Raw genomic sequence first — 27698 nt, 5'->3', positions numbered from 1 at the left:
TTTAGTTGAACAGGCCAAAGCCTCCTGATATTAACTGTACTGATCAGATGGGAAATACACCATTACATTGTGCAGCATACCGTGCTCACAAGCACTGTGCCTTAAAACTTTTAAAAAATGGTGCAGACTCTAAAATCAGAAACAAAAATGGTAAGTAAAGTTCTTACAGTTTAAATATGAAGCAAAGGAACTAAACTGGTGTCATTTTATGGAAGTACTTGTTAGTCACTGCTTAACTATTAGGTGTGAGGGCTGGTCTGCATGGTGCAGCAATGCGAACTGCAGGCTATGAATTCTAATGCAGTGGTTCTCAAACTTTTTTTGCGGACCACTTGAAAATTGCTGAGGGTCTCAGCAGACCACTTAATGATCTTTCCAAATGTTGTTTATTCCATTAGCTAAAACTAGTGTAAAGCGCTTTGGATAAAAGCACTATATTAAAAACAAAAAAACCCCAACCTTTTAATAATCTTTTTTTATTCTACAAATAAAAGCACATAACTTGTATTTTAATATCCGCAGTCTTGCCTTTCTAATGCGATGGATGTGCCCTCGCTCCCCCACCACAGCAGCTCCCGACCTGGGGCTGGGAAGGGGGGGAGGTATCTCCCTCTCTCCCCTGCTGTGGCAGCCCCCAAGGTGGGGCTGGGAAGGGTGGGGGGAGGCCTCTCCCTGGCAGCCGCAGCCCTGGAGCTGGGGAAATCGCCTCTTTCTCTGGCCACCACAGCCCTGCACATCCCAAATTCCACCCCCCCCCCCCTCTCCCCCCCCTGCCCCCTCCCACCTGGCCTCTATTCCCCCCAAGGCCACCACCTCACCTTACATGTGTGTCTTCTCCAGGGTCCAGGCACCTAATTAGTGGAGCCATGCCTGTGCGGCTCCACTAATTAAGTGGCTGGCCCTTCATTCTCTCATGTGCAGCTGTTCAGGTGTGCACCTTAGAGGGAACTATCCGTGGGCCACCTGAATTGAGCTCGCGGACCACAGTTTGAGAACTTCTGTTCTAATGCACAACAATGTGTTGGATCGTAACTGGCTTGTGTACCTCAACAGGGTCTTCACTAAAAGTTCCCTATTGCACTCTAACTTGTGTACTAAATTAAAATGCAGTAGGGAGCTCTTAGTGCTCACCAGCAGTGTCTGCAGGGGCCAGTTAGTGTGCAACACGGTGTGCATTAGAATTCACACCCTTGCAGTCTGTGTTGCTGCACCATGTAGACAGGTACTGAGTCACTTTTTGTTGACTCTGCCGGAGATGAGCATAGCAGTGTAAAAGCAGAGGATAGAATTTTCAGTTCATGGAAAGTCATTGGGACTGATGCTCCTGTGTCACTTCAGGTTCTCTTGAAAATCCCACCTGTAAAGTTTATCTTGTCACTTTTTTATTAAATTGACTGTAACACTCTGATTAAATTACATGTAAATAACTGGCAGATGTTGACTAGAGTAAAATTAGGCTTCTGTAATCCTAGCAAACTCTTCCTTACCGATTCTAGCAAAATTCAACTTGCCCACAGTTTTAGCATAACAATTGACCAATAAATTGTATTATATTTAAGAATTGCTCTTGTCTGGCAAGTGAGCAAACCTTGTAAGGTAGGAGTATGGGTGTAGAAACATAGGAAGTTCAGAAGGTGTCTTACTGTAGGAAGTGAATCATAGCTAGTATACCGCTCTCCTGCCAGCTCTTCTTCCTATCAATAATGTTCAAACAAGCAAATGATTGCCATTGCTTTCCCTCAGAGCTGGATAGAAACCTTATGCCATATTAAATGCAACCAGTATAATTACTACATAATACCTATCCACAGCATTAAATGTCCTTCAACAGATCTAACTCCTAATTAAAGCCAACCTCTTCTGGATTTTATTTTGGTTATTAAACAGACCAGACACCGTTTGATCTAGCCCAAGGTGCAGAAATGAAACGGATACTTGCAGGAAGCATTGGGAAGGTGGGTACAAAAGATCATATATTAAACTGTTCAAGAAACAATCAGTGGATAAGTTTTTTATTGTTTTTTAAATATTTTATTTTATATAGTTGATCAACAAACCCCTGAAACGATATGAAGGTCTCTTATGGAAGGTATGTTTTCTTTTACTTTCCCTTTTTGTAATATGTAAAACAACCCAAACATTGTTTTCAAAGTCTATCCCAGCAGATTGTATTCTTTGTTCTTGAGAGGGGGCTGATGGTTGGTGGCTTTTCTGTGATATCTTGACTGATATATCACAACATATTTATAAAACTAATCCTAGGATAGGAAGGCTGGTCCTGGATTCAGGACATTTAGATGCAATACCTGGCTCAGCCACATGCTCCCTTTGACCTGGGACAAGTCTTGCTTCATCTACCCTGTGTCACAGTTCCCATCTGTACAGTGGGGATAGTACTTCTCTACCTTTTAAAGAGCCAACTCCATTAATAATTGGGCTGTGCTTCTACTACAGTTTTGAAGGCCACATAAAGATCTAGGTAATCTGACTACTGGCTCACTGCTATTCAGCATTATCCATAGGATAGAGCCCATTCCTAAAAGCCTTGAAAACTGAATTATAGGGAAGATGGTAATAAAAGCTTACAAACACTTCTGTTCTGTACAGTCCCCCAAAAGATGTTCTAGCTCTCATGATTTATTATAGGGAAAATCATAGAATCATAGAATATCAGAGTTGGAAGGGACCTCAAGAGGTCATCTAGTCCAACCCCCTGCTCAAAGCAGGACCAATTCCCAGCTAAATCATCCCAGCCAGGGCTTTGTCAAGCCGGGCCTTAAAAACCTCCAAGGAAGGAGACTCCACCACCTCCCTAGGTAACGCATTCCAGTGTTTCACCACCCTCCTAGTGAAATAGTTTTTCCTGATATCCAACCTGGACCTCCCCCACTGCAACTTGAGACCATTGCTCCTTGTTCTGTCATCTGCCACCACTGAGAACAGCCGAGCTCCATCCTCTTTGGAACCCCCCTTCAGGTAGTTGAAGGCTGCTATCAAATCCCCCCTCATTCTTCTCTTCTGGAGACTAAACAATCCCAGTTCTCTCAGCCTCTCCTCATAAGTCATGTGCTCCAGACCCCTAATCATTTTTGTTGCCCTCCTTTGTTGAAAAATCCTTTATTCAACTTCTCTCAATCCTATAAAGATGTGTTTAAGTACAATACATGAAGCAACTTTCTCTCAAGAACTTCTGAAGAATATATATTTTTAAAAATCCTACAAATACTTTGGCTTAAATCAAAGTTCAGTGTAATAATTCACAAAGTTGGTTAACTGCTGATATAAAACCATTTATTTACATCCTAAAAACCAAAATATTAAGCTGTAGCTTGTAAAGCACACTCTCCTCATGCTATCTAATGGCAATTTAAAAGACTTGATTTTTAGGCGTCTCTTAACATTGCTATAAACTCTTAAAAGCAGACACTACTGTGCATCTGGCAACCCTTCAGGTCACTTCCCATTATCTGCATTCTATCTTCAGTTTTTGTTTTTTTTTTTGTTGCACGTGTCTGATTGGTTAGATGAGTTACTTTGATTATAGTAATATGTAAGAAACCTTTATGGTAGGTACTAACAGCCATTCCAGTATAAGGGATCAGATATGTGGATGGCCATATTGAGTGCTGAACTACAACAAAGCTAAACTTAATTGACCAGGAAGTTTCCTATTGAGTAACAATGCTTATTAAAACTCCCTAAATGTTGTTGTCTTTGTGGATACAACCAAACTTGTACTTGGTTTTTATAAATGTTCTCCCACTTTTTGGGGAAGGAAATAGAATGGTTGAAAAAACAGATGCTGATTTAACGTTGAGAGTTCTAATAGATATAACTCTTGGATCACATTTGAAGTGTAAAAAAAAAAAAAAAAAAAAAATGGCAAGCTATAAGTAATGTAGGCTGTTATCCACCAAGTACTGTTATCAGGAGTAGCAATGGGCTTTGAAATGACTAACATTCTCTTTTAGAGTTTAAGGTTTTTTGGCTGGAAACTTTACTGGGTAGTACTAGAACATGGAGTCCTTTCCTGGTATCGCAAACAGTAAGTGTCACACTTAATTTCTTGATAATTAGAATCTTAATGACCCCTCCCTTTCCACTTTAAAATCTTTTTTTTTTTTTTTTTTTTAAATCTTCCAAAGGGCCGATGCAGTAAATAATGATCATCGCCAAGGATGCAAGCACCTAACACAAGCTGTCTGCACGGTAGGATGTGAAGCAGGGCTTCTAAAATACCAGTCATACACTGGTATTGTGCACATAAAGACTATGAATTCCTTGGCTAAGTCACTACATGTGGCTTCTGGCTCAGTTCCTTCAACTTTTTTCCAGATCACTGTGGCTTAGATGACTTCCCATATTTCATGCCTTATGTGATGCCTCTCTGTAATATATAGTACAGAATCATTATTTTGTTTATTTCATGACACATATTACACTTTTTGTAAAGAATTTTACCCTTTTGTATCTATAAATCTACGTCTATACTTACAGCAGTGTGTCGAGTACAGGCACTACAGGTGTGTGTACATGCCGCAGTGCAAGGCAGGCTGCATCCATATTTATTGCATAGCGCTACTATATGCTGCTAAAGGCTCTGGCAGAGGGAGGCAGTAGGACATTACACAGCTTAAAAGTAGCAAGATAGATATGGGAGGCACTATTTACACATGTAGAAAGCCATGTGTAGGGGGTATACTCTGGGGGCTCAGGTAATAAGCAATAAGTGTAAGGAGTTGGGACGGGGACTATTCCAGTTGCTTTGAGTCTACATCTCAAGTCTGCAATATCAGTTTTTTTTTAAAAATCCTCCCGTCTTCAGCGCTTAATAATCTTAATAAGCAATCTTAAAAAACAAACTATAACCTAGTTATACCTGCTAACTAAAGAGAATGTGAAAAACTGTTAGACTTCTCTTCACTGTAAACTTTTTGCCAGGAGCTACCTGTGATTATTTTTTAATTAAGCATAAAGGTTGGGTTTTGGTTTGGTTTTTTTAAGTGGAATTTCAGAAATATGATGCTCAATATATGCCTCTAGCAAAATTTAATCTATTTACAGTAATGACGTTACTGCTTTGAGTGCTCGTATATGTACATTACGGTGTGGGTGTGGGTGTCCTGTGCCGTGGTGCTGGAGAACTTTCCCTAGTGCTACACATAGAGGTCAGAGTATAAAGGACAGACAGCACTGCCTCTATAGTTCCTTCTTACATCCATAGCTGGAGCATTGAGTCGTTCACAAGAACGCCAATCTATCTCGTATTACTCCCCCCCAAAAAAGTCTTGATCCTTTTTCATTTTGATTTAGCCCTTCTTTTGGGGTCCTTCCAGTCTGGTGGGTTTTTGGAGTACCTGCCTGGTACCAGGGAACCTATGCCGAGGTCCCAGAGGTTGAAATCTTGCCCAGGCTGTGGGAAGCCTATAATTGTTAGTGACCCCCCCCCCCAACCCAACTGCCTCAAGTGTTTGGGTGAAGGCTACATCAGAGATGTAGATCACCTATCTGTTAATCTTCAAGACTTAAACAAAGTTGAGGGAGGAGTGCCTCCATTATAGTCTTATGGAAGCTCCAGCGTTGGAGCCACTATCATCTAAGGGAAGCTCTTCAAAGACTCCTTCCCAAAGTGCTTCCCCGATCATGTCAGCTGAAAGAGGCTGCAGAAGATCCCAGTCTCCAGGACTGTCCTTTTCAAGGCCACGGAATCTAAGTCCTGGCCTCGAAGCACAAGCCTATGTCCACTTCTGGCTCCTTGAAGCATAGGGTATGGGACTCCTTCACAAAGGATCCTTCAGGTACTGATGGTAGAGTGCATCCTTCGGCCTGCTGCTCGCTGGCACAGACTCAACTTAGACCTGAGACATCGACCCTAGTCCCCTTTCAGGGACCATTGTGACAGGCTACTTCTCCAGTGGTGACAGAGCAGTCTTGGCTGATTGCTGTGGGTCAGCAGCCTGTTGGTACAGACTCAGATGGAGGCTGATGCTGCAGCTGGACTTACTATGCCTGTCTGTATCGCTGTCGTCTCTGCTTCAGTGTGAGCACCCTCACCTGGCTCTGACATAGCCTTTTAGAGGCACCAGGTCGCTTGTCCTTGGCATCGCTTGTCTTAGGCTCAGCACTGCCACGTTCCATGGGGACAGCTCAAGATCCTCTGCGCCAAGTACTACTGGCTTGGAAGCTGTCCATGCTGCTCCAGTTCTGTGCTTCAGGCATAGGTCCTGACTGAGGTCATGGAGAACCTCTGCCAGCACCATACCTCGCCAGATTCTCCGGGTGCTCCAACACTTCTCCAGACTCTCGGGTTTCCCAGTACCAAGAGCGTAGAGACCACTGTTTCTCATGGCTGGGGCTCGGAGATGGTCTGTCCAGGGATTGGGCCACTTGCCCCAGGCAAGCCTGGGGTCTGGTAGCATATTAGCCCCTCACAATGGCCCTATTGGTTGCGGATGTCTCCAGTTTCCAGAACCAATTCCTCTCATATGAGTATTCCCCAAGGTGGGACACTTCTCCTACCAGCTCTGAGGGAGAGTCTATCTACACTGCAGTTAGACAACCCTGCCTGCCCTGTGCCAGCTGACTCTGGCTCCCACCTCACAGGGTCCCAGAGCTCAGGCTGCAGCCTGAGTCTGAATGTCTATACTGCAATTAAACAGCCCTTTGCCAGAGCCCTGTGAGCCCGAGTCAGCTAGCATGGGTCTGCCAGGGTTTTTTTAATTGCAGTGTAGATGTACCATCTACACCGGTGATGGTACTGAACAGCCACCTGACAACCCATGCATTTGACTTACCATTGCTAGCTCTGGAATAACCACTGGTACTGCAGCCTGTACTGGTACTGCAAGACCATCTCCTTTGCCTCTGCTGTAAGCCACTTCCTCTTCTCTGGTACCAGGGCCTCACTGGAGATGTCATTCCCCCAGTACCAGATGACTTTAAAGGATACCAGTAGTTACTCAGGTCAGTGGCTGCCTCTCCAGACATGCAGGTATATTACAATGGCTTACACTGTTAAGAGGAGTAACTCCTCCTGATAAGCTCACAGTGCTACTCACCAGAGCACATTCAACTTCAGTGATGTTTCTGGCACATGTCCCAGTTGTGGACATTTGTAGACCAGTGATGTGGTCCTTGATTCATACTTTTACCAGACATTATGCACCATCTGCAGCTTCAAGGGATATAATGTAAATGCAGGCAACGTGGCCATACATCCCTCTTCCCGTGAGCTCCACCTCCTGGGGTAACAGCTTTGAAGTCACCTACAGTGTAGTGGACATATGCAAGCACCTGAAGGAACAACAGTTATGTAACTAGTTTTTCAGGATGGTTCCATACATCCATTACATGACCATCCTTCTTCCTTGATGCATCAGAGTCTACCATTGAGTTCTGGTACAAAGGAACTGGGGCGTCTCTGCTCACAGCACAGGGAGCTGAGCGTGACTTCCCCTATGGGTACTGCTAGGAAAAGCTCTCCAGCACTGGCGCATGAAGCGCATGCATACTGCCAATGTTCTGGACATATGCAATACATCTTGTACAACAGTGAAGCAAAGGCAACTACCAGTTTCTTACTGCTTGTGTTTAAAACTATATTAAACTGTTTTCTTCAAAGTGAGTTTCTAGTCTGATAAATGACTTGCATTACTTTATGCAGGTCTGCTTCTTGTGGATGGTCATAGCCTTTTTTACTACTTCCTAGTCCAGCTGAATGACTGTTTTTATGCCTCCATAAGCTTGCTAAGTTCCAACTGGCTGCACCTGTGCAAACCATTGAAAGCAGTAGTTGCACAGGGATTGCTGAGGACTTAAATTTGAAGATATTGGGGATGTGCAGATTTAATAGCTTAGTGGTCTGCACAGCCTTTACTTGTGATGCATGAGATAAGGGCAAGGAACAGCTTTGCTTAGACAAAGCTCTCTTTGTGTGGCAGGTGGCTAGTTTAAGTCCTCTTTGCTTGTAAACTGAGCACATTTGAATTGAAAACCAGGGCAAACATAACTCATGTTACCATTTGTAGGTACTTTAGAGTAGTGCTATGCTCTAATATTTTATAACTGCCGATAAAACTTTTTTTTTTTCTTTTTTAATCAAAGGTAAAATCTACAGACAGCTGCCTTTTCTCTGTCAAATGCTTCGATGACAGTGTTCACAGTTTTAAAGTTCCTAAAAACTCTCCTCCTAAGGCTAGAGAGGTAACTACCAATTTAATTAAGTCTCTAATCTTGTAACTTTTGTGTAGATGGAAGAGAGAATCTTATTTTGGTTGCATAGAGCTAACTCTGAATCCTTGTGCTGTGTATATTATTACTATACTTTTGGATTCACTAATAGCATAGAGACCTGGCTCATGAACACACGGCATTCAGAATAGTTGTATGTTGCTGTTCCACCGCTGAAACAGCTGGTTATAGAAAAACCTGTTCAGCCTTTTGGCATTGCCTAAATAGTGAGAGGTTGTTTGTTTGAGCTCCTAAACTTCTGTTGCAACTTACTCGTCCCTCATCCTAAACCAAGAAAGGTAGTTAATTAGTGTATTTTTGCAAATAGGTTCAAAGCTGTGGTTAGGGCCACGCGTTCTAAACAAGGGATAATGTCCTACCCAAAGCTGGGAGAAATAAGAGCACTATCGTGACTAGGGCTCCTAGGTGCTAAATGTATTGAACATACTACTTATCTTTCACCTATAAGGCATGATTAAAGGCTTCTGGAGGTGAAGAAATCTGGGGACAAAAACACCTTTTTATCTGGCAGTAGTGTCTAAAAGCCCAACTTGGACTTAAGCAGCCCTATTGTGCCAGGCATTGTACAAACAAAATGGCAAAGCAGTCCTTGCCCCAGAGAGCTTGTCATCTAAATAGACAAGACACAGGATGAGAGAAGTATAATCTCCATTTTGGAGATTGGGAACAGAGGCACAGACTTCTTGTATGACCTCCAGCAAGTCACTTGGAGTCTAGCAAAACAAGGAAGCTAACCCAGATCAAGAGTCCCTGTCATAAGAACATAAGAACAGCCATGCTGGGTCAGACCAAATCTAGCCGAGCATCCTACCTTCAGGCTGCAGCCAATGCCAGATGCCCCAGAGGGAATGAACAGAACTGACAATCCCCAAATGATCCATCCCCTGCTGCCCACTCCCAGCCTCTGGCAAGCAGAGGCTAGGGACACCATCCCTTCCCATCTTGGTTAAAAGCCATTGATGGACCTATCCTCCATGAAAGTGTGTGTGTGTGTGTTGGGGGTGGTGGGTTGGTTGGTGGTTTTTTGTTAGTCTTGGCCTTCACAACATCCTCTGGTAGAGTTCCACAGACTGACCATGCTGTGTGAAGAAATGCTTCCTTTTGTTTGTGTTTAAACCTGCTGCCTGTTAATTTCATTTGGTGACCCCTAGTTCTTGTGTCATAAGAAGGAATAAATAACATCTGTCCAGCAACTTAATAATCAAGCCATTCTCCTTTGTGTATTATACACTTTTTGAAAATGGAATAACTATCTAAAAACACTAGGCATTTTCTAACAATGTCAAGGAGTCTTTAAGGAAAAAAAAATAACTGAGCTGTTGCTTTCTTCTGAGGCACCAGTTGGCTCTTACATGTGCCAGTGTTCAGCTGCTGCTAAAGTAGAGGTGTGCTCTTTAAAATGAATGTGCTGAATTCTTGCGGTGGCTGATTTATTTTCAGAACTGGCTGGAGGCAATAGAAGACCACTCTGCGTACAGCACTCACTACTGTACCCAAGAACAGCTGAGTGACGAGGAAGATGATGATACAGTATCTGTTGCAGAATTGCAAGAAACGTTGAAAGTATGTATGGGAATACATGGCTTTTACATCTGGCAAACTATAAATTGGTGCTTGCTATTCGTGAACTATAGAATACTAGAGATATATTAGAGCAGCTTTACCATTTCTAGTTTGGGTAATATTTACTTGGATGTTCTCAGTGGACACAAACACTGATGGCGTTTAGAATAAAGTCTGTGATATCTCATTCATGCTCAATACTGTGCATATAATAGTGAATGTATACTACTACTACTACTACTACTACTACTTATCTTTAGTAATTTAAGAACGTACACAAAAACGAACTGTTACAAGTTAAACTGTTTTGAGCACTTTTGGCCAGAAGAGGGAGCTTGAAGTACTTGACTAAGTGTCCTCTGAGACTTAAGTCTTCACTAAGGTATTCCAGACTTTATAGTATGTAACCCTCAGCAATATACTGATCTGATCTAGTATGGTTTTGATTTATATACTGCTTAGAAACAAGAGTTAATGTATAGGGCCCTCATCTGAATTGACTTAATGCAAGGCACTTCACATAACTTCAAAGTTGCTTACGAGAGGGTCTTCAGTTTACTGTGAAACTGAGTTCTTGCTGTGGTGCTGGCTCTGCCACAGAGGTGGGCAAACTACGGCCCGCGGGACCGTCCTGCCCAGCCCCCGAGCTCCTGGCCCAGGAGGCTAGCCCCCAGCCCCTCCCCTGCTGTCCTCCCTCTCCCGCAGTCTCAGCTTGCTTGCTCGCTCCAGCACAATGCTCTGGGCAGCGGGGCTGTGAGCTCCTGGGGCAGTGCAGCTGCAGAGCCCAGCCTGATCCGGTGCTCTGTGCTGCTAGGTGGTGGTGGTGGAGTGGCCTGGCTCTAGCAGGGCAGCGTGACTGTAGCACTCCCAGCCACCAGAGCTCTAACTGTGCGGTAAGGGGGCAGGGAGTAGGGTGGGTTGGCTAGAGGGTAGAGGAGTTCGGGGGATGGTCAGGGGGTGGGGGTGTCGTGGGAGGAACAGGGGTTGAATGGGGGCAGGAGGCCTGGAGGTGACAGTCAGGAAGGAGGAGGGGTTGGATGGGACGGCCGGGGTTCCGGGGGCAGTCAGGGGACAGGGAAAAGGGGTGGTTGGATGGAGCAGGGGTCCCAGAGGGACAGTCAGGGAACAGGTGGGGTTGGATGGGGAAGGAATCCGGGGGGGGGGGGGGATAAGAGGTGGGGGCTGGGCCACGATCCCCTCCCCTAACCAGCCCTCCATACAATTTACAAAACCCGATGCGGCCCTCGGGCCAAAAAGTTTGCCCGCCCCTGCTCTACCATCAAGTTTTCTGAAGGCAGAAGTTTATCTAGTGTATTAAAGGAAAATAGTAGGGTACAGAAAAGTTCAAGGTTACTAGACAGGAAACTCTGAAGGCTACACTAATGAAAAGCAAACCTTTCTTTCAGGATAACTTAACCATGTATATCTGGAATTCTAAATTCTATTCCTGCAATTTACTGCAATAGTTTAAATATTGACTAGAGCTGATTGGGGGGGGACTTTTCAATTTGGAAATGGTGGCTCATGCCCTGTTCTTCACTGTGGGCTGCACTCCCTAACCAAATTACATGTCCTTTAATGTACCAGTGTTTGCTTTTTGTTGAGTTGCTGTGGTGCATCATGGGAGATAGGGCCCTCAGCCAGACTGGCCCAGAGAGGAAGATGGGATGCATGACACCTCAACTATAGCTCCCCAGAGCAGGGTGGATTTGATTTAAATCACTAGTCAGGAAGACTCTCATTTAGAAATCCATGATTAAATAAAGTGCATTCTTGTTGGTTGGTATAACCTTAATACATATTTTTCACAACTCAGATAGATGTAGATTTCATTTTTAAAATGATTGATTTATTTTGAAACTTTTCAGAACATTTTTTGATATAGCTGTAAAACTAAATGATTGGTTGGTTATTTCATTTACCAAAGGTAATTGAAGCAGATATTTATGAAGTCATTGCGAGGTGAACGATCTCCATTTCAACAGGCTAATTAATACTTGGAGGATTTTCTTGCCATGTTGTATTAGAAAGAGAACATCACCAGACAGACATTTAAATTGTTTTTTTAACTAAAACAACATGTTATAGTCTGTATTTTTTTCTTCAACAGCAAACATATAATATTTTAACAAAACTAGCATATGAATTTTTTAATTTAGTTAAACATTCAAGCTTTTTAAAATCAGGTTTGTTTTTTGTTAAAATTGTTTTTTAACTAAAATAGTTAAATGAAATATTTTTTCAAAAAAAAAACCCAAAATTAAATCAACTTGGTCAGCCAGGTCAACATGAGAAACTTCAGATACTGGCTTTTGCAGCTAACTCAGTCGTCTTCACCTTCATTTTCCTGTTTGTTCATAATCTGGAAAAGAAAAACAAGTTTTCCTACTTTTTCAGGTCCCAAATGATTTCTCAATTTGGAATGAATTAGTCCAAAGGAAGAAAATATTCTTTCTACACCGGCAGAAGAAGCTACTGCTGTTAAAAGTGAGATTATCACTTCAACAGTCTCTGAATCCAAGTACTTAAGTGACTTCCACCAGTTCACTGGTGTGACATTCTTTAAAACATCAGCAAACATTTCTTGAATGGTTCTTATTCCCAAATTGGGTCTCTTTTAGGGCCTGTTGCCATTGTAGGTTTTCCCTTCTAGTGAGAGAATGGTATGGTAGATCTCAAATCAATAAAGGCTACACTCAAAGACCTCAAGACTTCTGGAATATGCTGCTCAAAAAGTTTCACTTTTGTTTCTACTGCCTATCCCTGTCTCTCATTTATCTCCAGACTTCTTCTCCTTGTCCAGATCTATTCTGCCCCCAACAATCTTCTATTCATTGAACTTTTTGAAACTTTGCACTTTTAGAGAGAGGTAAGGGATTGACTGTGTACACAAATTTGCAGAGGGACAATAGGGTTGAGAGCTGTTATTTCTCACCTCTGTATATTTATTTTAAAACATTTTTGCTGTTAGCATGCTTGTTATCTCTGGAGACACAAATCCACAGTTTGAAAACTGCAAAACTAAGCATCTAATATCTTCTAGACTGAGCACTGAGTCCCATTGGGTAGTCAGAAAGATTAACCTAAATAATCTATACAGAAGCCCCTGGAATCCCATAAGATTGGGTCCCTAATCCATGAACTATTGGAATTCATTTACAAAACTTTTCTTAAACATTACATGAATATATTGTCTCATACTATAAACTTAAAATTTATAATCCCTATTCCATGATGAGATACGTTATAGCTCAAAGATATCTTAATTAAAACTATCTTTAGATAGGTTTTTTCCTCAAAACATTTTATCAAAAAAATCCAATTTTTTTAATTTATTTTAAATCATTGATTTTTATCCACCCTACCCAAGAGGCACTGTGGATGGAATCCCAAATCTTAGTTTATTTTTGACAAAGGTCTAAATTTTTCTGTGGGGAAGCAGAAATTCCTCCCCCCAAATAACTAGTCAAAAACCCAGTTTGCTGTTAAAACAGTCTTTTGATGGAAAAATTTTAACTATCCTTAATATTGATACACTCCTAATTCTGTAGAAAAACTACATGAAATGTACATGCTTTTTGGTAAAACACAACCTTATTTGTGTTCTGGTCCACGAAGGAAGAAAATAGTCCCTCCTCTCAAGACCTTATAAAAGAATAATCTGAAGAGAAGCAACATGCAGAGGATGAAAGAGGGTGGAGAGGACAACTATATACATGCTGATATTTAATCTTATAAAGTTGTATATAATCATAGTTGAAACTCCTTATTCCTTGAAAACTTTTCAGCAAGGGCTCTGAAGAGCCTTTAAAAAAGTCCCAGGGTTTTTTACCATGTAGTTTTTAGTCTTGGATTTGACATCTGAGTGGAAGAAACCCCCTGAAACTAATCTCTTCACAGCTTGCTCCACTACAACTTCATTTTTCTAATGAGACAGGGTCACCATTGTTCCTTGGCTACCCCCAGCACTTTATTTCAAACCTCCACGCTGTCTTGCTGCCACCAGTGAGAATGCTAGTCTAGGAAAATCTGCTGGAATTCTATCATTGTCTAAATCTTCTTTGAGCAGAGTAGCTAAAATGTCAGAGGCCACTGTACTGAAGGATTCCCACGTAAAACAGAGCCAGCAGCAGGTGGTGCAATGTCTTGCCCCACAGCGTTGGAAAGAAGATGACCAGCCCAAACCAGTTAATCATTAATGTCCTAGTCATGCTGCAAAAATAAGTTACATAAAGACAACACTCTGCCAGCCTAGCCCTCTGTTAGAGTTGACACACTGTTAGTTGACCAGATTACTAACCTTTTTAACCTGTTTGAACACACCACATTTAGAGCCACCATGCCAGTAGTGTATAAGTCTCCTAGTTAAAGTAACTTGAGTGAATTGGTAACTAACACCTTTTGTGTATGCTCATGTGGACCCTCTCTGTTCCAGGCTACAAACAGATTCTTTACCTTAAGTTGAGCCCTCTTTACTTTGAGCAAATATGGGTTTAGGTTTTTTTAGGTGGGTATTTTTCTTTTCTTAAAAAAGGAGTAGAAGTGCTGGGTTAGCGTTCTAGAGTAGCCTTTCCCTCCTAGACATGCAGGCCCAAACAGTGGCTTTCTTTTAAAGAGTATATTTGACTGATGTGCCTCTTCTCACCCCTGCTCTCCCTCCTCCCCCGACAACCTCTTGTCACAAAGGGCAATACATGAAATGTTGTCTAGAACAATGTGATGCTTTTTAGCTTTGAAGTGACTTATTACAGCCTGAATGTCATATCATGTAGTCTTATGACCAGTTCATGCCAAATACCTTGTAGAATGCAACAGCACTAGAGCACTGTTCTCTTTACTGGAGAAACAGCATCATATATCACTTACATGATTAATGAATAATTCTGCTCTAGTTAAACTAAACTTACTTCATTAGTGCTTAAATTTATGCTGTGAAATCTGAGAGTTCTTAGCTGTGTCACCTTGACAGACTTGTACTCCCAGAGACTGACGCATCTCTGGCAGTAGAATGCTTTGTTTAGCTATAAATTTCGTGAGTGGTCTTTACATTCCCTCTACAAAGGGAGTTTACAGAGGCTGTTTCTTTTCTTTAACATGTTAAATCAAATCTGAAGTGATGCCAAGTGTCCTAGTTACTTTGCAAATACAGCAATGCATGCTGTAATCACTATTCATAAGCAAAGTTTATTTGGGACTTCACTGGAATGGGAATGTTTTGTGTAAGTAGTAGATGCCTCCAAACTACAATGAAGCCGAAGGACCTGATCCTGAGAGGCAGTGCCTGCCCCTTCCTGTGTGTTTGGATATCCAAAAATGAAGCTCTGGGTTTAACTCTTCACTTGCCAGCATTTGTCCACTCTAATCAGCTAAAGCGCTGAAGGAGGCTGCCTGTGATGAGGGTATGTCTTCACTGCATGCCAAGGCATGGCTTGGACTCTGATTTGAGCCCAAACCCCCTTTCTATCCCCACATAAATCAGTCTGACTCAGGTCAGCAGCACTCAGGACCCATGTTGTAAGGCATGGATTAGAGCCAGAATACCACTATGATTCCGGTCCAAGCCCTGTCATTTTGCAGTGTGGATACAGGTCAAGGTGCAGACCCATGTCAAATGTCTACGTAGTGCAATATGGTCATGTTAGCACAGCTGTGAGAACCGGGTCCAGCAACTGCAAACCGTTCTGCAAACCAGGCTTCTGTTGCAGAGTGGATGCTCAGTCACAGGCTCAGAAACAGAGTCCATGTTCTACAGGCCTGGGCTTAGAGTGCAGGGCAGACATACCCTAAGTGGCAAGACTAAATTGGGAGGAAAATAGCTTGTGTAACTGTTGGTCTCTGAACAAAACTTGATTGTTTCTAAAAAGTTTATTGGAATTTATATACTGCAATTAAAGTGGTTTTGGATATAGCCATTTAAATGTGCAGTGATGCTTCTTGAGAGAGAAATACATGAAGCTTTTTTACACATTTCCGAGGACACTCCAGATTGAGCGACTCGTTGGCGGGCGGGAGGCATGGAGGGTTCAGTGCCCCCACCCCCCCACCAGTAGCTACCTGGGTGGGGAACAGAAGGGGTGGGGCCAGAACCTCTCCAGCCATGCTGGGACGCTGCTCAGTGCAGCCCACTGGCTGCCTGGGAGAGGGTCTGGCTGTGGTGGTGGCAGGCTGCCCCCTACCTAGGCTCAGCTTCCATGGACATCAGCCAAGCGAGCCAGAGGCGTCCCCTTCTCTCTGGCATGCTCGGTCCCCATCCCCAGAAGCTGAGCCTGGGGAGGGAGTGGGCTGCCACTGCCGCCGCCCTTCCCCAGTAGGGCTCCCTCCCAGGCAGCTGGCGATGCTGCAAGGAGCAATGACCGGGAGCAGCTCCGTCCCACTTCCCACCTGGGCCTGGCTGCCAGGGAGAGCAGCCAAATGTTCTGGGGGGAGCCAGCGCAGCGGGAGGACAGAGCCCCTCCCCCTTGTAAGTAATGTGGGGTTGGGGGAGGGGGGGAGAAGAGCATGGGGGCCCCAGGCTGGGGGCAGGGCAGAGATACATGGGGAGGTTGTCCTCCCATTTAGCTGGTGCTCCCCAATATGGGGAGGCACCAGTCATCTATTGATTTACCGTATAAAATCACATTTTTCTTATTTGAAAATTTTCATTTTTCTGATTGTTAGGTATCTCTAACTTGTATATAAGCAAACTTTAGTATGTTTAATAGAATGTGAACTTTTTCCATTTAGAAGTACATGTTTTAAATAGCTTTTGATCTTTGTTTGCAGAAGGCACAAACATGTCAACAAAGGCTAGATAAAGAGATTTCCAACTTCCTCACAATGATTAAATCGTGCAACACCACTAAAGGTAACACTGTTAGCAATTGCAATTCTTTCTGCAGTTTCATGATGTGCTCTGTGTTGGATAAGCCACTTGGTAAAAAATCAGGAAGTCCATCCTTTCGTCAAATAAAACTTTACCAAAATAGAAAAATAAGATGCCTGTGAGTATAGGACCACTGCTTTTCAATTAGAAATTGAGACTGAATACTTCAGTTTCCCAATAACTGTCAACTTATTACTTACAATAGCTAGTGGTTCTGCTGGTGCTTTACATCAATTGAGGCGGTTGATACAACTTCCTAGAGGATTAAACTATGGTGAAACTTATCATAAATAGTATTTTCAGGATAATTGAGTGTGTAGGTGAGCTCCTCCTCCTGATTTGGAATCACTTGTAGAACCACATAAATAACACAAGCAGTAGCTTTTAATGTCCCCTTAAAGGTACCAAAAGCCCTCTTGCTACTCTCCCTACTGTCAAGAGATCAGCTGATGCTTCTAGTTTCTCTCCTCCCTTGATTTGTATGATGTATTTGCTCATTGTAGTAAAAAAGCTGTGGAGCACTGAACTTGTGGAATAGGGATGCATTAAATGTAATAAAAAAGAAACTAATGGGTCAGTGAGGTGGCATATATTCCAGTGTCCTTGTATAAAGGTGCCAAAAAGGGGACACAGTGGGTTGGAGAGAGCTTACAAATTTTTGTACATCACACACTGTTTCCATTGGACACTTGCATACAACAGCAGAGTTCCAGTTTATTGGCTATTACGTACAGGCATCAAACGTCTTAAGAGATACTGACTTGCACTTGTTTCGGGCTAGTGCCTTGTATATACATATATGCATAATATGAAATTGAAATCAATGGATTTTTAACTTCTAAAACTGGTAATTTTGAGAATTCAAATTATATTATAATCTGAAAAGTGGGGGCTTTAAAAACAAAAATCTTAATAAACAGATCTGGCCTTTGTGTATATTTGTGTCCTTACTACTTTTAACAGTGGTTAAAATTTGCTAAGCTCAAATTAGAGTGCTAGTTGTTAATCATAGAATTGTAGGACTGAAAGGGACCTCGAGAGGTCATCTAGTCGAGGGGTTCTCAACCTTTCTCTTTCTGAGGCCCCCTCAACATGCTATAAAGACGCCAGGGCCCAGCAGGGGTGGGGTGGGGGGGAACTTGAGGATCCAGGCTGGGGGCATCATTGGGCATAGGCATAGATTTACTTCTATGGGGGGGAGAGGAGAAGAGCTGGTGGGACTTGAACCAGCTCTGCATAGTGGGGTCCAGGGAGGGAGCGCCACCCCACCCCCAACTCACGCAGGAGGCCACCCAGTCTGTCTGGGCTGTGGTGGGATGCAACCAAAAAGCATAACTCAAGGGGGGAACTTGACTCAAAAATTTTGAAAACAGCTCAGAGTGCAGGCAAGAGGTAGCTAGGGGCTGTGTACAGGCAAAGGGGGGCTCCCAGTGTGGCTCCCAGCTTCCAACTTGTGGGGGGAAGGTTTGCCAGCTTCAGCCCCATGCTGCTTTGGGGTTTGGGGGGGCACCAGTTTTAGCCCTGCACCGCTCCTGGCTTGTCACCTACCAATTTCTGTTTGTAACTTGATTTATCTAGGACTGAAATACAGAGACAGCACATATTCAATCTAGGGCACAATCCCAATGGTTCACCACAGGAAGCATTGCACCCGTACATTGTGGCTTGCACCTGTTCCCAGATCACATACCATTGCTCTGAATTGGTGTTGTCTTGATTTGAAGGACTTCAGTGACTTGTGGTCTGACTGCATTAGACAACCATGCTCCTGTGGGGGCAATATAGCTAGCCTTTCCCAAGGTGAAACTCTTGAACTAAAGATGGGACTTTTGCAAGATGGCATCTCTTGTGGATCTAACTACTGGAAAAGCCTAAAATGAGCCTAAGATTGGCGAGAGTTGGACCATGTTCTAAAACTTTTTTGCCAAACATTCAAAACAATATTGGAGGAAGAGCTTGGGTGCATGTCATTCATATCAAGTAAGGAAAAAAAGCAACTGAATGTAGGAGGTGAAAAGTAGAATATTGCCTGTATCGTTCAGTTTGGAAGGTGCCTATCCAACTTGATGGTCACAGGTAGAACTGTTAAGTCCACCCTGAGTTTTAATTAGGGGATCCAGAGGTGGAAGCCCTTGTATTACACAATATATATAGGTGTAATCAAGCCAAAAACTTTCTTGCAATGTATCAAAGTACAAACATTCATGTAATATCTAGGGTAGTTTCTAGCATGTTGAGTAAAAGTGCTCTTGTGTGGCTTGTAAAAGACACTGGAGGGTGTCATACAACTGGCACCACTGAATTTTCAGACTCTTGTATTTGCACCAGGACAGTACTTACATTTTTAGTGAGACTGATTGTGGTACTTGTATTCTGTGTAGTCACTATCAAGGCCATCTGACCTCTTTGAAATGCTGCAAACTCAGACACCTAGTTCAAACTTACCTCTACTTTCTTTCCTCCTTTTGTAGCAGTAGTGCAATGAATATAATGCTTGTAGATGTTTGTGTGACAGACACAGAAGCCAGGCTTGCCACAAACCACTATATAGCCTTGAACATGCTCTTCTTTCAACTTGGTTCGTAAAGGGTATATCAGTTTTTGCCAGCAGATGCATGGATGGGTGTTTAATTTGCTGTTGCCCAAATGTACAACATAGTTGCTGCCGGTGGTGGTTTTTAAATGAACCCTATTATTTTTAGGATGAAATAAACCTATTTCTTATAATTTGGAATGAGTAATTCCATTTTTAATATGCAGAAATAAGGGGATTACAGCAAGGACAAAGGGAAACTTGAGACTTGAGTTATATTCTGCATAACAGGCTGACAGTTCTAGTTACAAAATGACCTGAGTGCTAATGATTCCACCCCCTGTTACATATCCATTTGAGATGGTTATATTCAGGGTGTGAAGTGGGGATATTTTTGTGCTGTTTGTACCATTTACTCCATCAGGTATTGTCTTGGCCTTCATTCAAAGATTTTCTCCTTCCCCTTGATATTTACTACCAGTCTCTCTTCTGATTTCTGTTTTTGGTAACTCAGTTGTCCAACTTTTGTGGCTTCTTGTTTTTTCTTCAGCTTCCTGGTGTGACATGATGGCAGTAACTGCACACCATCCTTCAACTATGGATCATGCAGTACTTTTACAGGAGAGGTCTTCACACTTTACTCCAAGGGAAGGGGTAAAAAGGAGGGATCCAGGTTAGGGCTGGGTAATCTTGTCATGAAGGCCAGAGTTCTCCCATCTTGTGTCCCTAGCCATGCTGTGTGGTGGAACTGTGTCCAACTCTATGAACTACCTTTTGCAACCTTTCCTAAGCTCAGGACAAGGGGAAGAAACTTCCCCTAATATTAACTTGTGCACTGTATTGTAGACAGAGTATTTTCTACTGTTCTGGCATTGATGTAGCACATAAAATTCAGTTAGGATTTTTAGTTGACAATTTGGGAGTAAACAATTGTGCAAAATCCATCATTACGATGTCTCCTAAAACAGCTAACCTTTGGTACTCTTGACTTTCAGGAATGCCTCCTTCATTTCTTCAGAAAATTGAAGTGGTCTCTGAAGTATCAAAAGAAACGTGTGAGGCTCTTGGTAACTGCCTTAAGCTCTTCACAAAGCAGGAAGGGGTATGTATTGCTGTACTTCACATCCTTATTGCATAAACTATTTTGAGAGCATCACTGAAGCCAGAACTAATGGGAGGCAGGGGAAAGGGGGACAATTGTACTGGAGCCCCCCAAGTGTCTTCAACATCAGTATAAATAAAGAAATGAGCAGGGCAGAGACCCCAGCAAACATGATGTGCCAAGGCCCCAAATTTCTCTTCAGGCCTGCAGCTTAATGCACTGAACCAAATACACCTCTAAGGCTTCTGCCTTTACTAGCTGGGTTGTCTTTCATTTTGCTAACCTCCTAGTGCAGGGGTGGACAAACTTTTTGACCCAAGGGCCACATCTGGGTGGGGAAATTGCATGCAGGGCCATGAATGTAGGGCTAGGGTAGGGGGTTGGGGTGCAGGAGGGGGCTCAGGGCAGGGGGTTGGGGTACAGCAGGGGGTTGGGGTGCAGGCTCCAGCCCAGCGCCACTTACCTGGAGCGGCTCCAGGGTGGCAGTGGCACTCAGCGGGACGTCCCTGCGACCCCTGTGGGGGTGGGGGGAGAGTAGAGGACTCTGTGCACTGCCCTCGCCTGTGGGTACCTCCCCCGAAGCTCCCATTGGCTGCGGTTCCCCCTTCCCAGCCAATGGGAACTGCAGGGGGCAGTGCCTGCAGGCGAGGGCAGCGCACAGAGCCTTCTTCGCACCTCACCCACCCCCCAGGGCTGCAGGGATGTGGTGCCAGCCATTTCCTGGAACGGCGCAGGGGCTGGATCCAAAGCCCTGACGGGCTGGACCTGGCCCATGGGCCATAGTTTGCCCACCTTAATGGAATCTGGTATGTCAAAGAATCATTTTCCTCTGCAGCTAGGAATCAACACAAAAGAGAATCTTGGGTTTGTTTGTGTATTGTACAGATTAATTGATAGTCTTTTTTCAGCTGTTCTGCCTTCTTCCACATGTGTTTGGACAGGTCTCTTTTTTGATTTAGATAAGCAGTTGTTTTCATGGACTTTTATTGCACTTATTGTTACTAATGTGCAGGGCCCTATGCAGATGGTTCTTCCCTCTATCTGGAATTGGTTAAATCCAAGGTATTAACAGCACCTTTATTATTCCAGGGAATTCCTCTTTTATGTGTATTTCTAGTTTAGATCTCTTCTCCTCCTCCTTCCCCCTACTCATTGGACTTACCATAATAGTGCCCTGTTTGTTTATACTGTTGAGTGCAATTCCAATACTTCAGTGGAAATGTACTGCATGTTTTTTTTTCATATTGCACTCTGAAGAGTGCTTCATAACCAAGTTACCATAGATAGACTTGTTCTCCTAACCTCTGACACTCTTCAGTTCAGCTTTGTCTTCATCAGCCATTTGTATTTCAAAATGAGGAAGATTGTGTTGGTGTTGTGAGTCACTTCCAGTTCCTTAGCAATGAGCCACGCACACTGGATCCATTGTTAAGGCTTGGATAGGAATGAAAAGTGTTAATGCAAACCTACTTCTCTACTCACAAGCCTGCTATACTTGCATGAGTGAAAATACAACATAATGGAGTGAGTGGTGAACAATCTGTTTATCTTGTCATAGATCTAGTTTAATTTTCCTTTACCCAGTACCTACTTGTCAAAACTCCATTTGTGAATGAGGGAGATGGTTCTATGTGGTGGTTCTTTATTCTGTGATTATATTTGGTAGGTATGCTGCTTTATGTGAAGCCAAATTCATTCCTCTATTTTTATTTTAATGAGCAAAGTAGTGTTATAAATACCATATCACGCTAAGAAAAGGGTACCAGACTTTAAATTGTTCGTATTTGTAACATTTATAGTTTGATACAAATAAGGGCTTGATAGCATAATTGTTTCCATGAAAGAGGTGGCAGTGGCTTTTTTTATGACAGTAATTGTCATTATTGCACTATCACTACTTCATGTTGGTAATCTATTTTCCCCCCTTTGTTTGAATAGTTTTGGTAATCATAATAAAGAATCTTAAAATGCCCAGGCAATGAAAATTCTAGTTCAGTTTCATAGCATTGCTCTAACCATCTCAGATCTTAATATAGAAAGCTCTTGAAATATTGAAAAGGCGATATGAGCTTTGTGCATTACAGAAGCACTTTCAGTTGACAGCTCCTGTCCCTGATGAGCTCAACTTAAACTAATATTGCAACTAAAAAACAGAACTTAGCTTTCTATTGGAAATTCCATTCAACAAAAGCAACATTAATGCTACATGAATAGTCTTCTTCCTGTTCCTGCTGCACTCTCCAGTGCAAATGCCATATACTTGGGCTCTGCCCTGGGAAAAGGATTTGGCCCTAGCCACATATTTCTAGCTTCTGCCAGCAGGTGTTGAATATTCACACTACTTTTGCATAAACAGTGGAGTTCTTCTCATGTAAGGTTTATATGTGGAGAACACACATCTAGACAGACCATGAGCAGAAGAGATTCCAAGAATGCTATCATGAAATCAAGATACTTATTTTCAAAAATTCCTCTCCTGACACACACACACCTCTCTGCTAACAGGGCACTCAAAAGCAAAGTTAACTTAGACTGTCAAACTCGTTTCATGAAGGATCGTTTTCAAAGGGTCTTGAAATCTTTCTGATGTGTTGTGGGCTTCTTTGACACTCATGTCTGCTGCAATCTCTGGGCCTCTTTTCCTAATCACTGCCTGTTTCCATAGCATCTCTAGATCCAAGTTCCTTGCCCTTTTTTAGGGCTCTTTGAGCAGACTTCTTCCTTGCCTAATGTCCACTGTCTCACTCATTTTACAGGGTCTACTGCACTAATTTTGTTGAATTTTGCAGCCAGTAATCTATTTAATGCCACCTTCCAAACAACAAATTTATAGTTGTGAAATAAATGCCTTATCTCATGCTCAATAGTTTATCTAGTTTTTATCAAAAATTGATTTTTGCTAGTGTATCATAATTTAACCTTTTCCGGTACTAAAAAGTGCAGCTTGCAAACTTGTTAGACTGCAAAGTTAACTTTTAGAATGCTGCTGTGTATAAGTCATATTGGATCCAGTTTATGACCTTTGAAAAAATGTTAATTAGCAAGAAGGAATGTCCTCTTCTCCATAGCCCACCCCTTCCTAGGTGAAGTTGTAGCATAATTATACAGTACATACACAAATGGTACTCCTGTATCTGAGTCCTTACTAATGCATGATAAATCCTATGCCTTCTATCTTTGAATTTTTAAATTAGTGTGGGAGTTTAGCTTCCAACTCCAGGTTGTATTGTGAGAAAACTTCAGACTGCCTCTACATCCTCCCCCACCCCCACAAATCATATCAAGTTGGGCAACGGTGACTTATGAAGGGTAAAGCTGATTTGGAGGAAAGCCTTAATCTCTTTTTACAAACGTTGCATGTTCTGGATGAATTGGTTAAAGGTCGGTCAGTGCCTGGCTGCAGCTTGTCAGAAAGCTAAGGCGGCACTTAGGAATAAGCCAGGGGCAGTGCGGTGAGGAGAAGGTTATGCGTGTGGAACACAGTGTGGCGGGACCTTAAAAGAGGGACTGTTGTGGAGGAAAATGACTAGACTAAACCTTTTAAGCACACCCTATTTTGCCCTACGAGTGCTTTAGGGAGAAGGGCTGCAGCTCCCGGCCGGGCTGGCTCTGAACACCGCGCTCGTTAGGACCCTGTGGGAACTTGCACTAAGCACAGCAGCATGGCCGAGCCCGCGCCGCTAGCCTCTGCAGCGCTTTGGGGATCACCTTCCCCGACCCGTCCGGCCGCGGCTCTCTGGCTCTCGCCCGCAGCTAGCAGGGGCCGCATGGGGGGGGGCGGGAGCCGCCCCGGCAGCCCTGTCCCTTCCCACTTGCCCCGCGTGCTGGCGGCTGCAGCGCAGGGCCGGGGCACTTCGGCGTGGTGCAATGACCCCGTGCTCCGCGGCCGGGCGGGGAACCGGCTTGTCTCCTGCGCCCCGGCGAGTCTGCGGCGGGCCTCGCTTGGCTCTCGCGATACCGCCCCGCGGAGGGCCGGGTGCTGCTGCAGCAGCTGGCTGGGATTTGGAGCCGGGAGCTGGCAGCGCTGCGCACGGGTGTCAGGCATGTCCCCGCCAGCTGCAGAGAGCCCCGCCTGGGCAGCGCCCCGCTGGGTGTCGTGAGAGCCGTGCCAGGGCACTGCAGGACCCGGCAGCCCGGGCACGAGGTACTGCTGAGGCGCTCGCGGGGAGGAGCAGCTGCAGCAGCCTGTGAGGCGGCCGGGTCGTGGAGTGATGGGAGGGACTGCTCTGATCCCTGCACACTAGGAGACTGGCCCTCCGCGTAAGGCCGGACACGGGGCAAAGTGAACAGGCTGGACCCTCCGGCTTTCGAGTTGCTTAGCCGCTAACAGTCACTTGATTCAGAGTGTCTTTTTTTGCAACTACAAACCTGTCAACGTGCCTGCCTTGGCGTCCACCCTCTGAAAGTTAATGGGTTTATTGCTCTCCTTGTTGACGTTGGGATGAAACCCTCAACATAGAGTGTCTAAAACGTATTCACTAAACCGTTAAAAAGACTAAAGAGTGATTTAGGAAGCTGTTCAATTATCTTCAGGCTGAATTTTTACTGAAGTTTAGTTTGTCATTGAAGCTCCATCGTCAGAACAAGTGTAACTCAGAATGTTTCCGGTGGTGACTTTGGCACAAGGTTAGTAAATCTTGTTGAAAGCAAGCTTTTTCCTCTTGCTGGATCTAGTATCCTGGCTGAACTTGCGATCTAACTACTATCTAGGGGCAAGTATCGGGGGTAGCCGTGTTAGTCTGTATCTACAAAAACAACAAGGAGTCTGGTGACACCTTGAAGACTAACAGATTTATTTGGTCATAAGCTTTCGTGGGTAAAAACCTCACTTCTTCAGATGCTTCGCTTCACTTCAATGATGTTAGTAACAAAAAAACATAAAATGTATCACTGTAGCAATAGCACAGTTAAAGAGACTCTCTATTTAAATGTCCCCAAAATTATAAAACCGCAGACTGATATCTAAATTCAATATAAACAGGTTTTAAAATCTATTTTCTACAGTATTAGAACTTCATTCGTTGCAGCACCAAGAATCTGAAAGAGAAGCTTGATTAAACAAAAGCAAAGCTGATTTAATTCCTTTTCATCCTCTAGCACTATAGAAATACAAAAAGTATGCTGAATAGTAATTTAGATCTTTGTAAAACTCACTTATGATCAAAGGTGGCATTAGTAATAAAGGTAGTAACCTCTTTAAACAACATGATTTTAAAATTGACATTGTTCCTTTTTAAAGATTGAGATATTACTTGCACTCTATTTTCAGTTTCAACAATTTTCTCTGTAGTTAACTTGGCTGAATCTTTCTCGCTGCCTGTGGTAAACGTTCCAAAAGATGATTGATTAACTGATAAATGGCTGAAATATTTTATTAAAGATGGTAAATGGGGAAATGCGAGTTTATTTTTGCAGATTATTTTAGTCAATATTAAATATTAGGCTTGGTGTGTACATAATCCAGAATAATGCATTCCTTATTTGCATTCTCTGCACTAACTTTTTTCAGGAACCATTCACAGTATATTTAACTTGGGTAGATATAACAAGGTGTGATACTTCACTAGTCACGTGCATAATTAGCATAATATGTTCAGATAAATGCATTTGCAATTTGAATGATCATAGTGCTTATACCAGTTGTTAGTGTAATGTCTATGTAGAAGGCCAGTGGAGAGGTGATTGCTTTTTATTTGTTTCATGTGGCTTTAAATAGCTTGGAAACCTCAAGCTGTGCGCAAAGCTAGCCTTGTAAATGTTTGTCGATGTTGCCTCACTCTGTTCTCATTTTACACTCCTATATTTAAATTGGATTGCATGCTCTTCCAGTACATTAAATTCTTTCTGTCCTGTACAGCTCCTCGCGCAGGTGTCCCTGTTGTGACTCAGGAGCCCGTTGTGAAAATCAGAGCTCTAAATTATCCTTCAGGGTGACTGGTAACTGACTTGATTGTGAATTGAAAACTGAACTTCTCCCATTTTGATTTGTATTGTGTATTGAATCAGCCCCCCTGCTTCCTATGGGGAGAAAGTATGGGTGCCTCTCCTACAGCCTCAAATGCCCTGGGCATGAGCACTGTGAGCAACTGCAGCAAAGGGACAGTAGCTCCCCCCACTGCCTGCCCAGTGTATTGCAGAAAAGTAAGGAGAGCAGCTCTGGTTGCTATATTGCCTGACAGACTTGTGGAACCCTTGGGACAGAAGGATAAAAGCTCAACTGGCTCTCTGAGCCTAGGAGAGCACCCAGTGAAGGATGCCTCACAGCCATCCAGGACATCTGGGAGACAGAATAAAGGTGAGAACCAGTAACCAGTTGATTCCATGATTCCCTTTTCCGGCTGACTCTCAGGTTAGAGCAGTCTGGATGCTGATGTACTTGAACCAGCTGGTTGTGATCCCCAAGGGACCTTGTGCCCTCTGGGGATAGCCAGAATACAGTGTGTTGTGGCCATGCCCTCTTCCCAACCTCTGACTTGCCACCTTTCATGAAGGAGGCATGGAAGCTGGCTCTGGAGCACTGGGGATGCTCCCTTCTCCCTTGCACCCAGTGGGAAACTTGCAGGTCACTTCTACTCTCTTTCCACCACCTGAGCACAGCAAAAGGGATAGAACAGGACTAAAAATCTGCTGCAAAGTAAATATTGTGCCTCCTTTGCCCCTTTAGAGTAGTGTTTTTCTTTGGGCTGAAAACATTTGACACTGACTGGGACCTGTGGTACAACTAAAATGTTCTGGTATACAGCTGGCTTCTCTGCTGTTGTCTGTCAGGTCTGAAGGTGCTTCCTATCATAGTCCATGTCATACAGTAAACTTTGCATTCAGCATGGTGATAGATCCCTACCATTAGGGTTTGCAGTCTGAATTAGGGCCTGTCTGCTTCAGCAGGTTTTACCAGTAATACTAATCTAGTTACACCAGTGTAATGATACTGATATAACATTCCCTGCCATATCCCAGTCTGGACACTTTTTTTTTTCCTAGGGCTAGGTCTACACTACCCGCCTGAATTGGCGGGTAGAAATCGACCTCTCGGGGATCGATTTATGGGACGCGACAATCGATCCCTGAATGGATGCTCTTACTCCACCAGCAGAGGTGGGAGTAAGCGCCGTCGACAGAAAGCCGCAGAAGTCGATTTTGCCGCCGTCCTCACAGCGGGGTAAGTCGGCTGCGATACGTCGAATTCAGCTACGCTATTCACATAGCTGAATTTGCGTATCTTAAATCGACTCCCCCCTGTAGTGTAGATGTACCCTAGAGGAATAGTTCTTTTCAATAAGTAGATAAACCCCTTTTCTCAAGTGACAAACTGAACCAAAGAACAATATTTTTTTTATACCAGAAGGAGTGTGGCAACATAAGCAGTTAACGTGGTTAACCATATTGGT

General features: G+C 43.4%; 1 protein-coding gene across 1 annotated transcript in view; it reads left to right on the top strand.

The window, feature by feature from the left end:
• The window catches only part of OSBPL1A (oxysterol binding protein like 1A), a 154619-nt gene that overhangs the window by 47972 nt on the left and 78949 nt on the right, over positions 1-27698 (top strand). The window contains exons 7-15 of the mRNA XM_034762783.1: positions 6-150; positions 1888-1955; positions 2045-2089; positions 3972-4045; positions 4146-4209; positions 8104-8202; positions 9691-9813; positions 16576-16657; positions 20204-20310. Of these exons, the coding sequence (XP_034618674.1) occupies positions 6-150; positions 1888-1955; positions 2045-2089; positions 3972-4045; positions 4146-4209; positions 8104-8202; positions 9691-9813; positions 16576-16657; positions 20204-20310 (807 nt within the window). The remainder of the gene's footprint in view (positions 1-5; positions 151-1887; positions 1956-2044; positions 2090-3971; positions 4046-4145; positions 4210-8103; positions 8203-9690; positions 9814-16575; positions 16658-20203; positions 20311-27698) is intronic.

Source organism: Trachemys scripta, chromosome 2, assembly GCF_013100865.1.
Source record: "Trachemys scripta elegans isolate TJP31775 chromosome 2, CAS_Tse_1.0, whole genome shotgun sequence".
Classification (NCBI taxonomy): domain Eukaryota; kingdom Metazoa; phylum Chordata; order Testudines; family Emydidae; genus Trachemys; species Trachemys scripta.
The sequence above is the reverse complement of the archived record's forward strand: the minus strand, read 5'-3'. Positions and strand labels throughout refer to the sequence as shown.